General features: G+C 38.7%; 1 protein-coding gene across 1 annotated transcript; it reads left to right on the top strand.

Moving 5' to 3' along the window:
* Positions 1 to 6,535: 6,535 nt before the first annotated feature.
* Positions 6,536 to 12,415, top strand: hrh1 (histamine receptor H1). Its single transcript, XM_067586923.1, has 2 exons — positions 6,536 to 6,858; positions 9,797 to 12,415. The coding sequence occupies exon 2, from the start codon at positions 10,041 to 10,043 to the stop codon at positions 11,676 to 11,678; it is 1,638 nt and encodes a 545-aa protein (XP_067443024.1). The 5' UTR covers positions 6,536 to 6,858; positions 9,797 to 10,040; the 3' UTR covers positions 11,679 to 12,415.
* The last annotated feature ends 4,615 nt before the right edge of the window (positions 12,416 to 17,030 follow it).

Genomic DNA, 17,030 nt, shown 5'->3' on the forward strand with positions numbered 1-17,030 from the left:
AAAGGCAGCGAGGGGAGAGGAGGTGGGGGAAGCGGAGTAAATTGGAGAAAATTAAGTGGAAGAGGGGAGAGAAGAGGGATTTGAGAGAGACGGGGTGAGTGAGAGGGAGAATGAGTGAGAGAGAGGGGTGGGGGGGGGCTGATGAGAGGTTTATAAAAAGGAAAGTGAAGATGATGTAGAGGGCGTATGAAGTGGGCCTCTGTCATTCTAGTTAATGCCAGTCGCCTCGCCTCGCCGGCGGCAAAAAGACTGCTGCTGAAGAGGCCTCTGATATGCAGCTTGACAAAAGCACTTATCAGATGCAGCACGGCTTGAAAAATGCTGATGTGCTGAAAAAAAAAAAAACTGTTGAAATCAAGTCAACTGGAATGCAGATTGATGACTTTATTCAAATTGTCTGGCTGACGCAACGTGTCAAAGAATGTGTTTTGTAATAATTTCTTACTCATTTTGTAAATTGACTCATTCATCTTGCTCATGTTAATTAAAAGAAAAAAACAATTAAAATGATGTGACAAAATATAGTTTCTGCATATAAAAAAAAAAAAAAAAACTTCACATTCCTTTTATGTTCTGGAGTGGTTTCATGCTGAAGATAAATGCGTCATCAAAATAACAAGTGCTGAAATTACATGTTAAAAGAGATTTGGTTCATGCTGCACGATTACACAGCCACTGTTACAAATCCAAATGACTGGAGCTGGTAAGGATTAAGTGTCTTGCTCAAGGACACTTCAGAAGGGCAGATACTTTTACAAAATTCCTTTGGTTGAAAGGCAAGCTCACTACTGACTATCCCACTCTGCTGTGTTAATATTATTACATTTGGTATCTATCCTCTAAGTGTAATTCCAATTAAATCACAGTAAGAGGTTAAGAAATGATGTGCAAGAAAGAATGTTTATCATAAGCAAGTGACAGTTTGATACAGGTAGGAGCAGCTGCAGTAAGAAGGAGGAAAAATTGGCAAGAGTAAAGAGGAGAAAGAGAGCTGGAGGGGAAACATGAGAGGAGGAGTGAAGGGTGAGGAAAGAAGAGGCAGTTAAAGGAGGGTGGAAGAAATGAAGAGCAACAGCACTTTCTGCAATAGGCTTGGGGGAAATGTAGAGGACATCACACCCTCTGACTGAAATGACTGGCAACGTGGAGTCTCCTTCGCTATTGTTTCTAAGGTTCACCTTTCTCTTAATAAACTGTTGACATTGATGGGTTTGTTTACAGAGGCTGAACAAAAGGTTATAAAGTCAAGTCCCAGCGTTAACAGGAGAGTAAATCCAACATGTGAAGGGAGATTAGCTGGAGATTTTCTCCTCTTATTATATTCAGGGACACTGATCTACTGCAAGCGCGATTGATAGTGGAGATTATCAGACCAGCCTTGAGTTTGCACAGGCTTTACTGGAGGTTATGTTGATTTAAAGTGCTAAATAGAGCTTTAATTTGTCTTGTGAGCTTGTAAAGACCCACACTGACACACACAAGATGATTGTCAGTCTTCTTTTATGAGATATTTCAGCAGGTACTAATTTAACCAGCAGATGTCAGTGTTGACCTACAAAACACAGACATGGTTGCAAAGGTTTTTCAAGTGTTTTCACAGTGTTTCTATGGAAAGGGGTCATGAAAGAGAAATTGATTTGCTTTTGACCCAGTCTTTTAGAAAATACATAAACTTAAAGCATACTTATATTATACACGATAAAGGTCATAAGGTCACAATCCATAGATGTGGCTTACAGGGGACGTAATATGCAGTTTAGAAAAATCCTTTATAGAAATCAGTAGCACAAATAACAAAAATGATGTCTGTAACAAATGATTGATTTCCATTACAAACACATTTGGCTTCATCTGAAATATGTAATTACCTGACACAACAATGCAACGCAAGTGGCCTGTTTGTTTCCCTACAATCTGTAATTATGGGCTGCTATGGGTTCCCATAGTACAGATTGACCTTAATGAAATTAGGAAGACCTCTGACGCACTTATTCATGCACAAAAAATTAGAATACACATATTATTACGTCCACTGTGCCGTGTGCATGCACGGACGCACAAAATCTTATTACTCACACACAGCTGCGGAGCAGAAATAGAAAACTTTGTCACTAATGCACATTCATATCACAGTCTGTCAATTTAAATCTTCAGTTATGTACAGTTAGTATCACTGTGACTACATTTAGCAACGATTTTGTATAGATTATGGATTATAAATATTGATTGAACCATAAAATCCCTGGTGGCTCATTTGTCCCACCCCTCCAATCTCTGTCCTTCTTCTCACATAGGAGCAAAACTCATTTTTTATCTTTATCAAGAGAAGGCTGACTAAGCCTCCAGGCTGTTTGTAAACAATGGCTGGCTTCCTGCTTTCATGAATAGATTCAAGTATTTTTTGGCCACATTGCAGCTCTACTTTACTACCTTGATGGTATTTGTTGAAAGAGGGGATTTTCCCAAAGGGGTTAGGGGAGTTCAATATCTTGTGGTCACAAGGACACCTCTGTCACCATCTGCTGTTCCTAACTCGATAAATGTTTCAGTTTAGGATACCATTTCCTCCTCATCCTATTCTCTTAATGATCTACACACACAAACACTCAAACTCCTAATTGCTTTCTTCAGACCTTCCTTCCCCTTCTCTTCTCATCCTTTTCTCCCACTCACTCTCCCCTCCCTCCCTTTCCTTCCTTCCTTTCTTTCTTTTCATCACCTCTTCCCCCTCAGCTTTTTCCTGTAGCGGAGGGTATGGATGGCAGTAACACTTTATCCATTTTCCCCAGATACCAAAAACCATTTTGGCAGTGCAAGACTGATAGAAACATGAACTATTCAATGTTGCTTGCACATGGACAACACAAAATGTACCGAATGAAGGCCCTGAACACCCACGCAGGTGTTTTCACTAACATCCTGTCTTCACCAACCTTTCGACTGTGATTTTCCACCATACAACAGCTACACTTTCATTTTACATAATCAAAGCAGCTGTCTACAGTAACTGTGTAATGGGTCATACTTCACACACTCTGCATGCACAAAACGGTGACCCAAAGCTTCATTTAAGTCTAGTGTGCATATCAATACTGCGGATGTCAGACTCACCGCTACCAATTGTGCTGGTGACATGGTGCTTTTCGCTGCACAGCCTGTGTGTAGGCAAGGTGTTATTCTGACTGGTTTTGGCCTCTTCCCAGGTCAAGGTTGGGTGGAGCAATAGAAGGGGTTTACTAAAGTCACCATACTCCAGAGTCCAAGGAGGTGATTTGTCTCATTCAATCAAAAAGGTGCAACAAAAGAAGCAGGTTAGTGAGGATGAAAATGGCAATTAAGCTTAGTCTGTAAATGCCCACAAAGTCCTGAGAAGGATTCTATTCAGCCCAAAATGTGCGTCTGTAGTCGTGATATTGTAATAATTTGAGCATGAAAATTCATTTTTGAGCTTTGGGAGCTGTATGTGTGATAAAATAATCTGTTTGCTTAGTAGCTTCAGCCAATAGTGCTGGCTGAGGTGCTATCACAGGACCAGTGTGGAACTTGATAACAAATTTGGTAAAAAAAATTAAATAAAATTTTAAAAAATGTGCAAAATGTTCAAAACAAATCACAAATTATTTAAAGGTGACAGTGGAAACTGTTTTGACTGCATAAAAAGACAAAACAAAAATGAAACACTACTACTACCACTACTACTACTACTAATAATAATAATAATATGTATTTGTATAGCATCTTTCATACATGAAATGCAGCTGGAAAAAATGAAGAAAAAAAAACACTGTTAACTTTAACTTCAACCCTGTCCCCCATATGTTAACTTCATATACTACTAATGTGCAACAGCAAATACATCACAGGTATATGACAAAGTATTGATATTAATGGAAATCATTTGTGATATCATTGTGATGTAAAGACTCTGTGTTTTACATGTGAAAAATCTGAATATTTAGACCACATTTTGATTACAACATTTTTACTCAATGTAGTTCAGTGTACTCAAGTCCTGTCATATGAATAAAATATTGAATGTGGATATAGATTTCTGTGATTTTCATACATGTTTAAAACAAGACTGATGTCTGCTCCTGAAAATTTTGATTCTACAACAGAGATTTTACACATCAGCCATTATAAGGAAAGGCTCAGAAAAAACAGCCATTTGTTATCTCGTGATAAATGGATAATTAAGTCTTAATAGACATAATTATGACAAACTACAGCTGCTCTCAGCTTCCTTACTGCTCTGCACCATTTGCTTTGCATACTACTTAGTAGTTTTTTTTCACATTTCAAAAAAACGGACAAAGATCTAGGTGTGTTGTGTTATACTTATTCTAATGATGAATTGACTTTGTGTAGCCATGACATGTTTGTGTTAGTACTTTCACACATATGAAGTTCATTTCTTATTCTTTAATATTACCAGAAAATGAAAATCAAGCTCTGTCAATGAGTGGAGGAGAACTTTGTTTGTTTGTTTGTTTGTTTTGCTGTGAAGACTTGTCTCCTGCCAATTAATTGCAATACATCCTGCATGGATAATACTTCCAACAACAAGAAACTTGAGTTTTTTTGAAGCTGTGAACTTTCCCCTTCAGGGTACACACATCAGACTTCTCTTTAGCCAAATAACCATTACACAATGGCTCTTGTCCTAAAAGGAGCTCTGGATGAATCCCAGACTAATTCTCAGAAGCAGCACATTGGCACAGGCATTAGGAGACTCAGAACCCCATAGCTGTGAAGTGGGCTAAATGTGTGATATTGAATGAATGAGAAAATTATATTTTCTCTTGGTGCGCAACCCCAGTGCCTTCAAGTGTGCACACTGCTCCAACCAAAAATCAGAATTTACAGTCGACAAATGTCATATCATTTCAGATATCCTATAGTGAGACTTTGGTCATCCATAAACTGTTTTTTCATCTGCTCAGTACCATGTTGACTGTAAAAGTAACAGCTAAATCGCAACATTATTCACTCTTGATGAGTGTGTACATTTTGTTTGAGGAATAACCTCAACCAAGATTTTAAAGTTCTTTAAAGCCGCAGTGTGAAGCATTAGATACTTTGAGTTCAAGCTGCCAGTAAATGACATTGCATAAAATAAATATGACAGAACTTCTGGATCTGTAATAAAGGTTTAAAATGAGGGCCAATTTTTCAAGTCTGTCTTAAAACAACAGTCAGGAGCCCAAATGAACATTGAAATAGATTTTTCTTTTCATAATCATCTTTCCTGTTTATACTGACCATTAGATGAGCCCTTCATAATGCACCTACAATGTAAGTGATGGGGGCCAAAATCCACAAGCTGCCTTTTTTGCAAAAATGTAAGGAAAAGTTTATCTGAAGCTTATATGAAGCTTCAGTCATCCAAATGAGTCAAATCAAGTAGATATCTTTCAACATTACAGTCTTTTTAGTGCCAAAGTTCCTCTTTTTGTTACTATACTTCCACCACAGCGTAACAGGGAAACACTGTCCGAGGAAACACAAAGAGGGAATTTGATGCTAAGACGACTGTAAATGTGGCAGATATCCACTTAAAATGACTAACTCAGACTACTGAAGCCTCATATAAGCTTCAGATAAACTTTTAAATGCATTTTTAAAGCAAATTTGGAGAGGATCTTTTAATAGCCATTATGAACAGGAGGAATGATTACAGTGAGAAAAACCTCTTTCAGTGTTCATACGGACACCTGACTGTTGTTTTGAGACAGACTTGAAAAATTGTGAACCTATCCTTTAAATGTGCATTTTTATTTTTTTTAAACTTGTACTTTTGTTGTCACCTGTACTTTCTTTAATTATTCCCAAGAAAATGCATCTGATTCACACCTTATCTGGGTTGAGATATGACTTAAACCCAAACAAGACTGTTGGCACACATCCAAGTGAAACCAGTTGCCCTCATGTTCTGCGTAAACAAACACACTGCCGACCGTGAGATGTACATTGACATGTTGCCTTATAACGCAGCTGGTAAGCCATGGAGAGACTGGCTCCTTGATGAGGAATCAAGTAAAATAATAAGCAAAAGACTTCTTAATCCAGGTCAGCAACCCCAGATGTGATTTCAAGCTTTAAATTGTGTTTGCTGAGTGGACCTGTTGACATCCATTTAACGCTGCTTGCGTTTACTTTTGTAAACAGAAAACAGCAGGAAGACACCGGCCAGTGCTTTGCATACTATATGCTGAGTTTTTATCACTCTAGCTTGTGTGTTGTGATTGGAGGAATTCATGATGTTACCATGGTCCCTTGTCTCCCCTACTGCATCCAACCACAGCTCATACCCCCACCTCTCTCTGGTACAGAATTTCTATACCATGGCTCAGCTTTGAATAAAAGTTCAACATTTAAGTATTCAACACAGATGTTTTACAATACTGTAGAATTCAGACCTTCAGTAGCTTTTACGCTGTATATTTTCCTTTATGAATGTCCCCCTGCTCAGAATGTGCTTGTTACTGTACAGTGAATCACACACTGAATCATGGCACTGCGATCCACAATGCGCCACTCCATCAGGTGAATAGCCATTCCTCTAGCAAGGTAATTTTTATGGCTCCAGTTGTCCAGCTGAATATCATGTGAACTCCAAAGTCTGTAGAGTCCAGAGAGGGGGAGAGAGACAGAGAGAGTGTGAGCTGCAGAGAGAGAGAGAGAGAGAAAGAGAGAGAGAGAGGGGGGAGAGAGAAAGGGAGAGAGAGAGAAAGAGAGAGAGAGAGAGAGACTTTTTCTTTGCAATTTCGACCTCTATCCTCCACTCGTTTTCTGATTTTCTCCTGGAATACAGGCTGGAATAAACAGGACTTTCCGGGAAATGTATATACATCACTGGTAAGTTTTAAACTGTACAGACGCCTATATAATAACTTTAATTATTCAGCTGTTAAAGTTTTTTTCTTTTAATGGCAATTGAGAAATACAATTTCCTTGTACGACTATTGTTACAATATCTGCATGTGTTTATCGATCGTGTCCATAAAAGTTTTCATGTGTGATCCTGCAGCGGCTCAACAGGTGGTTCTCTGGCACCGACTTGTAGTATTTCGCATGAGAGCCATTATTCATTTTGATGGATGGGCTCCAGCAGGTCTAAACAGGGCAAAAGATGGCACGATTAATATGTCCTCCCTCTCTTTTGTAATGAAATCAGCGAGGCAATGATCATCACTGATAATCCTATTGTACAATTAGTGTTGAATAAATATCCTGTCCGTCATAGCTGCTGCGATAAGTAGTGTGCGGTTCAAACGCAAAAACACGCAGGGCTGTTTTTTTCCCCCCTTACTGCTATTCATCCCCCAAAGGAATAAGGTTCATAAATATTTGTGTTGCGGAGGCAGTATATCTTATAAACACAGTGAGGCTTTAAACACAGTGAGAAAAATATTTATAATGACACATTTCAGCTCAGATTGAAAGCCAAATAGACTGATGAAACTGATCAGTTTCAAGATAATCAAACTGAGTGGCTTTCATAAAGATTTGTATGTGAAGAGACAAACGGACAACATAGGCCTACTGAATACTTCTGTGTGTATATTAGGGCTGAATTTTGAAAAAAAAAAAATCTAATTGTGAATATTTTGACTGATATTGATTTGTGATATTGGAGGGAATGATCATTTTTACAGAGATGTGTAGGCCAGGACATCTCTGCAGCACACAATATTTAATTTAAAATGTTATTTTGACACATTTCACCTTTAACAAATATTGTGCCTCCTCAGTTAGAAAATTGCATTAGGCGATATTCCGATTTTGATAAAATTTTGATTAATTCTTCAGCCCTAATGTGCATGTGTGTTTGCTTTGCTCTTGTACACTTGAACTGGTTTAAATGATGGCATCAAACGTCATCACTATTTTGAAGCTCCTACTGTTGATTAAATGAGGTGTAACCTGAAGCTGGAGGGTTTTTGATTCTTTTGCAACCCTCTCTACGGACAATTAACATCCATCACACAGCAATAGTTCATTGACTGCTTCCTTTACTTTCAGTCTCTTTGGCTGATTTATTTATTTACTTTTGAAGTGATGTAAGCAAAGAGATGCTAACATGGGGTCTGACGAGAGCAAATAAAGCTTTACTCTTCCCAGAATGGACCAGTTTAATTACAGTATGACAACCATGTTTGAATGAATCATTTTTCTGAGGATGCTTTGCTAATACCCTCTCAGCCCCCACTAGTGTTGTGAGCGTTTTTTTCCCCCTCTAGTGAGCACTAAACACTTTTGAGCTTGATGTGTGTTTTTCTTTTCTTTCTCCTGCTGAGTGTGTGTCATCAGTGAGTAAGCAGACTTAAACAGATAGACACACAGACAAAAAGATAGAAAGAGAGAAACAAAGAGTTAACTGGGAATGAAAATTGATGTTTCTACAGAAATCCTGCTTCGTCGATAAGCAATCTGAACTCTCTTTCTTTAAATATCAAGAATTCAAGTTGTTATTGTTTCATTCAGTCATTAATTCATTTCAGTACTGTAGCATGGATTTTGCTGTATTTTCTGACACTAAGATCTTGATTTACATGTAAAGGATATTGAAATTCCAGGTATTTAAATTCCAATATCTCCAACTTTCCGTTGTTAGGAATTAGATTTGGTATCAGTGGGATTTGGTGTTCTTATTGGCAGAATAACACATACCATAGTTCTCTCTGGTGTGGGGAAAAAGTAATATACTTAATGTTTTATACTTAGCTTTCAGTCCAAGAGTCCCTTAAAAGGCCAAATGACGTATTTTAATTCACAGATTGATCACGGAAAGATACGTCTGCCCAAGCTATGTACAGACACATCCACCTGCATCCATGGCAACAGGTTTATTTCAGTCTACTCTCTTAAAAATCAATACGCTAAACAGTTGAGATAAGTGCATTTCCATCTGAATATTGATATGTTTTGATATGAGATGTCTTGCTGTGCTTTACAGATTCAAATATCTTAACAAACATGGTATACAGTAATGTAGGATTTTATAAATCCAAAGAAATAGATTCAGTCATTCAACACTGACAGCATATTAGTGTCTCCTTTCCTCAAATCACACAGTTTGTCGGCTGCTGTGTCGATGATGGAATTTGCCACCCTCCCCTTGTGTGTTAAAGACAGCCAGCTGGACAGTGCAAGAGAAAGAGCAAGAGGAATTTTAATCTATTATTACTGTATGTCCAAACCAAAAAAGATTAAAGGAAGTGTCTAACTGTATGAAAGCTTCTGTACACAGGTATTTGAGTCTGATTTCATTTGCTCTTGTTAGTTTGTTTATTTCTCATCCATTTGCTTATTTGCTTTTTCAAAGATCCCCTCCAGACATGTTTTAAGACACATTTTATGTGTCTAATATGTTTTTTCCATGAAAAAAGTTCAATTTCCTAATTAAAAATACATTTATATCTACTCTTTTGGCCTCACTCAATCCAGAATCTATGAACATGCAAATATTTTTCATCCATTCTGTATGTGCACTGGAGGCTTCAAGTTACCATATCACCACTCCCAAACTAGTTGTACATCATGCTCATACATACGTTCCTTAAACTCAGATTTAAGTTGAGCACAAAGAAACTTTCCACTCTCAGCAGATGAATGTGAAAACGACCTTCTGCTGTCAAATTCTGCACATACATCATTCTGCAGAGTGAAGGTCAAACAAGTAAAGTAACAATGAGAACAACACATTTTCGAGTGGAGGAAAAAAAAAAATCTTGAATGTGAATCCTGTGTGACAAATTGCTGTCTAACCTGTAATGTTCTTTATGTTTTCCAGATGTTTGGATTTATATAACAAATGGACTACAGATCAAGACAACATTGATTTACGTCTTTTCCAGTATACAAAGGATTACCTGTTTTAAGTTAAATGTCCACTGGTCGTTGGACCCAAACTGAGTAAATTTTTCCTACCTTGGAAAATCTACTGGTGCATACATGTGTTGGCCCCCAGTTAAAGACACGCTGGCTTATAGTTTTCCACAATGTGACTGAATATAGAGGTGACCATCTCACCTACCATGATGAAATCTGGTCTGTCACCTTCCACAGACCCTCTACACCTCAACACCAACAGCTATGTCAATAACAGTAACACAAGCTGGAGTAGCCTCTTCGATGGTGACACGCTGAGGAGCAATCAAACTCTGTCCCTCCATGTCTGCTTCCACAACGTCCTGCTGGGAGTATTTCTGGGACTCCTTTCTCTCCTCACCATCATAATGAACCTGCTGGTCCTGTATGCTGTGAAGAGAGAAAAGAGCCTGCACACTGTCGGGAACCTCTACATCGTCAGCCTGTCTGTGGCGGATCTGATTGTAGGCACCACAGTTATGCCTCTAAACTTGGTGTATTTGTTGGAGGATGAATGGAAGTTGGGTCGGGCTGTCTGCCAATTTTGGCTTATTATGGACTATGTTGCGAGCACAGCCTCAATTTTCAGTCTGTTTATTCTGTGTTTGGATCGGTACCGCTCTGTCAGACAGCCGCTAAGGTACCTGAAATATCGAACACGGGGAAAAGCAAGTGTTATGATTTCTGGAGCCTGGCTGCTGTCATTGATGTGGATTATCCCTATTTTAGGATGGAGGTCTTTCACTCATGTAGACCTTAAACCCGAGGATGAGAACAAGTGTGACACAGATTTCCGCTTTGTCACATGGTTTAAGGTTATTACTGCAGTTTTCAATTTCTATGTACCCTCAATTTTGATGTTGGGGTTTTACATGCACATCTACTTGACAGTGAGGCAACATTTGAGGGACAGAGAGAGAATCATTCATCCGACTGATTCTTTTTGGGAAAATGTGAATGGACAACATACTCAAACATCCGAGAAAAATGACTGCAAATCACCCAAGAAGGAGTGCGAGGTTCCAGTGAAACTCTCAAAAAGACTGCTGGACCAGAACACTTTGGAGCAGACATACTCCCTCGAGGATGCTGAAAAAACCAAAACTGCTCCTTCCGGATCTCACAGAAAAATTGGTGCAAAGTGCCAACAGACGTCATTGCTTGCCAAGACAACAAAAAGACTCAGAATGATACCGAAAGCCAAAAGGTGCTCCTTGTCTCCTGGGGAGAAGAAGCCGGACAGTGAGATTCCCCTGAGTCGACCACAGGATGTAATTTGCTCGAGCTTTTCCCCTTTGCTTGAGAAGAATAATGAGAACAAACTTCAAGCATCTTTAAATGAATGTCACGTCACGGTGCCAAACTCAGTAAGCGGCGTCTGTGACATAAATCAGGGATACACCTCTGTGCTCTATAACAACTATGACCCCAGTTGCTCTCTGCCCTGGACCGAGGAAGGGGTTGAAGATGCTCAATTTGACCCAGCTAATGCAGTGACTCTGAAACAGACATGGCAAAGGTTCATCGACCAATCACGCCAGCGTATACAAAGCCTGAGGATCCATAAAGAGCATAAGGCAGCCAAGCAGTTGGGCTTCATCATCGCTGCTTTCATGTTGTGTTGGATACCATATTTCATAGCCTTCATGGTCATGGCGTTCTGCAAAGACTGTGTGCACCATGACCTTCACATGTTCACGATATGGCTGGGGTACATCAACTCCACTCTCAACCCTTTTATATACCCACTCTGCAATGGGAATTTTAAACGAATTTTCAAAAATATTCTGCACATTCCTTTGTGACATGCAGAATAAAATATTTGGGGTCTAAATGCTGCTGATACTCACAGATGAGGAGGAGACATGTGTTGCATCACTTACACGTGAGCTTTCAAAGTGTAGATAAACCTGTAAATGTATTTTGAGTGTTAATTATTTCTGTTTGTTTGAGATTATTGTTTTTTATTTAACTTACTGCACTATGAGTCAGAGTCATAGCAACAGTTGAATTGTCTGAATTCAGTGTCATTTATTTAGTCTGTGTTATGCTACCAGTAATAAGGTGAGTCTATGAGACCTTTAAACTTAAAGGAATTTGATCTCTCACCGTCGGAAACAGGAGCATGAATTTAGTGTCTTGGCCATGGCTATGTTTCATACAGGAAAAAAAAAAACCTTGTTCAAAATATATTTTTATTTATTTATTTTTTACACAACATACAGAGCCAGCGATTTAACATGACATAACATGACAGTAAATATTTCTAATTTTACACGCTCTGCCTTGCCTTTGTGAGCAAATCGGTTTAGTGAAGCATTTATGTCATTTGTGACATTGTTTTCTCATCATTAAAACAGGATACAGAACATTAGTCGTCCTTTCCAATGTCAGTCCAGGAAAAACATAAATCTTGGCCATGTGTCCGGTGATCTGTTACAACAGGGAGGGGGAGGATTTGTTATCTGTTCAACCGTCCCTTCTTTTTAGGGTTTTTAAAACATGTTTGAAATGATTTCATTGTGTTTTTACACATTAAAACCACCATCTTTGACAATAATTATCTCTAGAAATCTCCTGCTTGTGTTTTACCTGTGTGTGCTGTGTCATGTCTTTACTGTGATAAAAGTAGAATAAGTGAGTGTATCAGCAAAAATACAATATGAAGAACAAATAATACTAAAACAGAACATAAAACTCATTAATTCATATCTGCATATCACATATTTTCACACTGTCAACAAAAAAAGTTAAGTGTCAGTATGGCAAGCACTTAAAAAAACAAAAGGATTTTGTTTTTCTTCTAACATGATTGCTATGCTTTTTACACTCATTAATTTTATGATGTGATGTAGTACCTCTTTTCATGTCATTAGCCAAAGAGCAGGATGGAAGAGAGGAGGAATGCACACCAGTGTTGGAGAGATGCTGACCACAATGAAAGTACAAGTATGAAGGAAGGTAGTCGCACACTCGTAGCCACAATGCAAGAATAGTTAATAAAGTAAATTAATTAACTGTTATTATTAATATTTCATTGGCATTGGCAATAAACTATTCTTGCATCATGCTTACGAGTGTGCGACTACCTTCCTTCACGACTAGCCAAAGAGCACCAAATATTATTCCACAATATAAAAGCAATCATAAATTTGAAATTCATATTACATTTGTGTTGATCAAATATTCAGTGCACGCACACACACACACACACACACACACACACAAAGTGCATCCTTCAGGTTCCAGAGACAAAGCATCACAGCGCAATCATGGCTCCCATTAGAAAAGCCCACAACCTAAATGGTTTGATAATAAACATTTCCAACATTTCCAGCATACCATCAAAAGATGTTTTCAGATTTTTGTATCTCTTTTACAATTTGTTTACCTATTACTAATTTGTGAATTATAACACTTGAAATATGATTGCAATACTTGATATATTTACTGACATGTTTAACTCCATCAAAATCCAGAATGAGAAACACATAATGTTTCCTGTGTACAATGAACACAGATGGGTTGTGAGTCACTACTTATCAAAATCAAACAAATCAGAGGGGGGTGGAACTGAGCTACAGGGAGTGATGATGTGAACAGAAGAAGCATGTCTGTGATTGCACAGTACAACAATGTCAACAAAACAGAGCCAGTGTGGGCTGGTATTGAGGAAAAACACACTGATTCCTCTCCTTTTTTTTAAAGATAAATTTTGTTATCAAAGCTATTAAGTTCTACAAGCTGTTGTCTGGTCTCCTTTCAGTCCCTTAAAGTTTCATTACATGCAACATCTGTTACTCAGAAGGTAAAGGTGTTTCTAATACTTTAAATTTTAATTTAGTTTTATCATGCTCCTTGTTATGACTACCACTACATATCATTTGAGGGATAGTAGTCACTACCCAACCATCCAAAATTAGGCGATGCTAAATACTGTGTTTGAAAATAGTCTATGATGAACACCAAGTGTATGCTACAAATATCTTTATATTAGTTAATCTACATTACTGAGCTGCATCAATATATTGCAGTTGAGTCAAGTCAGTTTTATTTATGTAGCCCAAAATCACTAATTTTACATCCAACATCCTCTATCCAGACTCTGTGTGCCAATAAGAAAAAAAGTCTATCCACACAAACCATTGGATCAACATGGAAAAGTGGCATAATTCTGTGTTTTCATAATGATGTAAGGAACACCAGCAACAGGAAATTTGATGTTGGCTGTAACTGTGGGAACAGTAAAAACATTACTAGCACAGTGACAGTTGACTCTGATAAACCTAGCACATATTTTACTATAAGTCAGGAAGGAAGTTCTCAGATAAATATAGATTGCACGTTCAGATTTGCCAAAACCAACACGAATGGTAAATAATTGCGTAAAGGTGAATGGAAGCCTAAAATATGGGCTATAAATCCAAAACAACAACAAACTTCATTGTAAAACAGCTGAATGTGGTAAACATGTCAAAGTGGTTAGCTTGGTTTCTAGGCACCCAAACTCCAATGACAAGTTATTCAATAGAACATCTAAAGAAAAGGATGTGTGTAAATAAAACTCGAACAAAAAGACATATTTTTGAGTTAAACTTGATAATCTAATGGAAAAAAATCAGGATAAACGCTGCAAGTGACAAGTTGATCTGCAATTGTGCTCACCAAAACAAGGGCAAGAACAAAAGAGATTACAGGTGCATTGGTGTTTTCATGGTAAGACATATGAGGCCATTTTCCGAAGTTGACAATGAAGCATTTTGGCTATTGCATTCTATCACACCTGCACTTCAGTCAGTCTGTAATTCCAGCGCTTTACAAGGAACCAAAATCAAAGGTGGTTCAGACCATCAGAGAGGCAGATAGCATGTCAATTACTACAGATGGATGGATCTCCAGGGCTACCCAGAGTTATCTCATGATCACAGCCCATGTGATCACCAGCAAGTGGGAAATGGCAAGTTTTGCGCTTTTTGAAAGACAGAGTGGGGTCAATGTTGCTGAAGTGTTGACATCAACTGTTGAAAGGGCCAATCATGATGTTGCTGTTGTGAGGAATACGGATGTTGTAGTGATAGAGGCCAGGCTAGCATCACACATCAAGTGTTTTGCCTATGCATGAAAGTTGGCCACCCAAGGGGGTTTGAGAATACCCTGTGTCAGTTGTTTGCTGGGTCAAGTGAGGCAGGTTGCAGCCTTCTTCCACTGAAGCTCCACAGCCACCGCTGTGTTCGCATCTAAACAGACAGTGCTGGAGCTTCCATTGCACAAGTTAGTCATCGATGTCGCCACGCGATGGACCAGCAGTTTGGGTATGATTGACTGCTATTTCGAACAGAGTAGAAAGTAGCTGTGGCAACAGCTCTCCTAAGCACAGACATCCAATGAAATGCTTGTGAAATCGATATTCTAGATGGCTCAGACATCAGTGATGCTGAGGAGATAGTGAGGCTTCTTAAACCTCTGAAAAAAGCCACCACTGTGCTGTGTGATGAAAAAACCCCAATTGTGTCTCTCATTGGGCCCGTAAAGCATATGATGAGCATAAAATGGCATTCAGCAAAGAAGACTCCCTCAGCATGAGCAACATGAAGAGTTATACTCAACACCCTTTCAGACAGATCCACTGGGGAATACAACTACCTGCTGGGATGCACTGCATTGGACACCAGGGTCCAAACTCTGCCTTATCTAGAAGAAGACCAGTGCCAGGATGTGCAATGACAAGCAGGTATTTATTTTAATATCTTTCTTTCTCTGAATGTGTGCAGGGAAATCAATCTCAAAGCATTTAAAGGCTTGATTTATTATGGCCTATAGTTAAATGTCTTCTAGAAGTGTAGGCCTTGCAAGTGTTTCTTCTGTGATAACAAGATGAGACTCCTGTCTCTGTTGTACCTAGATTTACTTAGTCTTTTCTATCTCAGCTATTTATAGACCCATTTCACTGTGAAGGGAACAAATGAGGGGGGAGCAGGTACTAGTTGCCCCACAGCTGCAACAGAACAGCTTGTTGACCAGACAGACACAGCATATGGAGCTGAGCTGGAACAACCTCCTCCCAAGAAGACAGCATTGGAAGATCTCTTTGAGGGGACTGCTGGGAACCAGCAGCAGCACAGTTCATCAGTGGGATTGAGGCGGAAATGGATAAGTACAGAAGTGAAACATCCATTTCCCTCACAAGCTGTCCGCTCAAGTGGTGGAAAGAAAATGCTCAGCTGTACCCACTGCTGTCCCCACTAGCAAAAGCATACCTCTCCATACTCTCCATGGAAGCCACCTGCGTCCCTAGTGAAAGGGTTGTTTTTTTTCGACAGCAGGGGATATTGTGAATGTTAAGAGATTTCAGCTTCTGCCTGAAAATGTAGATATGCTTATATTTCTTTAAAAAAAACATATAAATTCCAAGCTAGGAACACAGGCCAAGCCTTAGTTTGTTTATTTGAAGAGATTCATTTGTATTATTCATTTATTTGACATGGGATTTGTTTTAAAATTCAATTTAGGTTTTTTTGTTATTTAACAAAAACTGCTGCAAAGATACTGACCTGTAAACAAGGATCTACAGCCATGCTGAAAAGTTGATTCATCAAAGTGATTACAATTCATCCTCAGACAAATCCAACCCAACATGACCCAATGTCATAGCAATCTATCCAATAGGATACATTTTACCCAAAACCAGAAATGTTAACCTCGTGGTGGAGATAGAGGAAAATCCTGAGGATCACCATGGTCATTAGGGTTCATCATTTGGGATCACCAAAGTCTTTATAATTCATCGTCTGGGTAACATGGATATCAGATAATAAAAGATAATAATAAGATAATAAGATAATAATGTAGGATCCCTTCAGACTTAACAATTTCTGCACTGACCAGGGTATTTTGTTAGTTAAGTAAAACTGATAATTTACCCCTAATAATTACACAAATATTTAAACACCACTGAGCAGTCCCTCCAGGAAGTATTTCTGCTCTGCGTGCACAAATGTGGTCCCACAAGCACAGGGCTGTGACGAGCATGAGCTCGACCTTCCCTATGCACTTGCAACTGCTCAACACTCGCACACTTGTCAAGTTGACTTTTGAGACTCTGGAGGCAGGGATGGAATAGACAGTGGCTGATGTCTTTTGTTGTTTAATGGCGGTTG

Source organism: Thunnus thynnus, chromosome 4 (assembly GCF_963924715.1).
Source record: "Thunnus thynnus chromosome 4, fThuThy2.1, whole genome shotgun sequence".
NCBI lineage: Eukaryota > Metazoa > Chordata > Actinopteri > Scombriformes > Scombridae > Thunnus > Thunnus thynnus.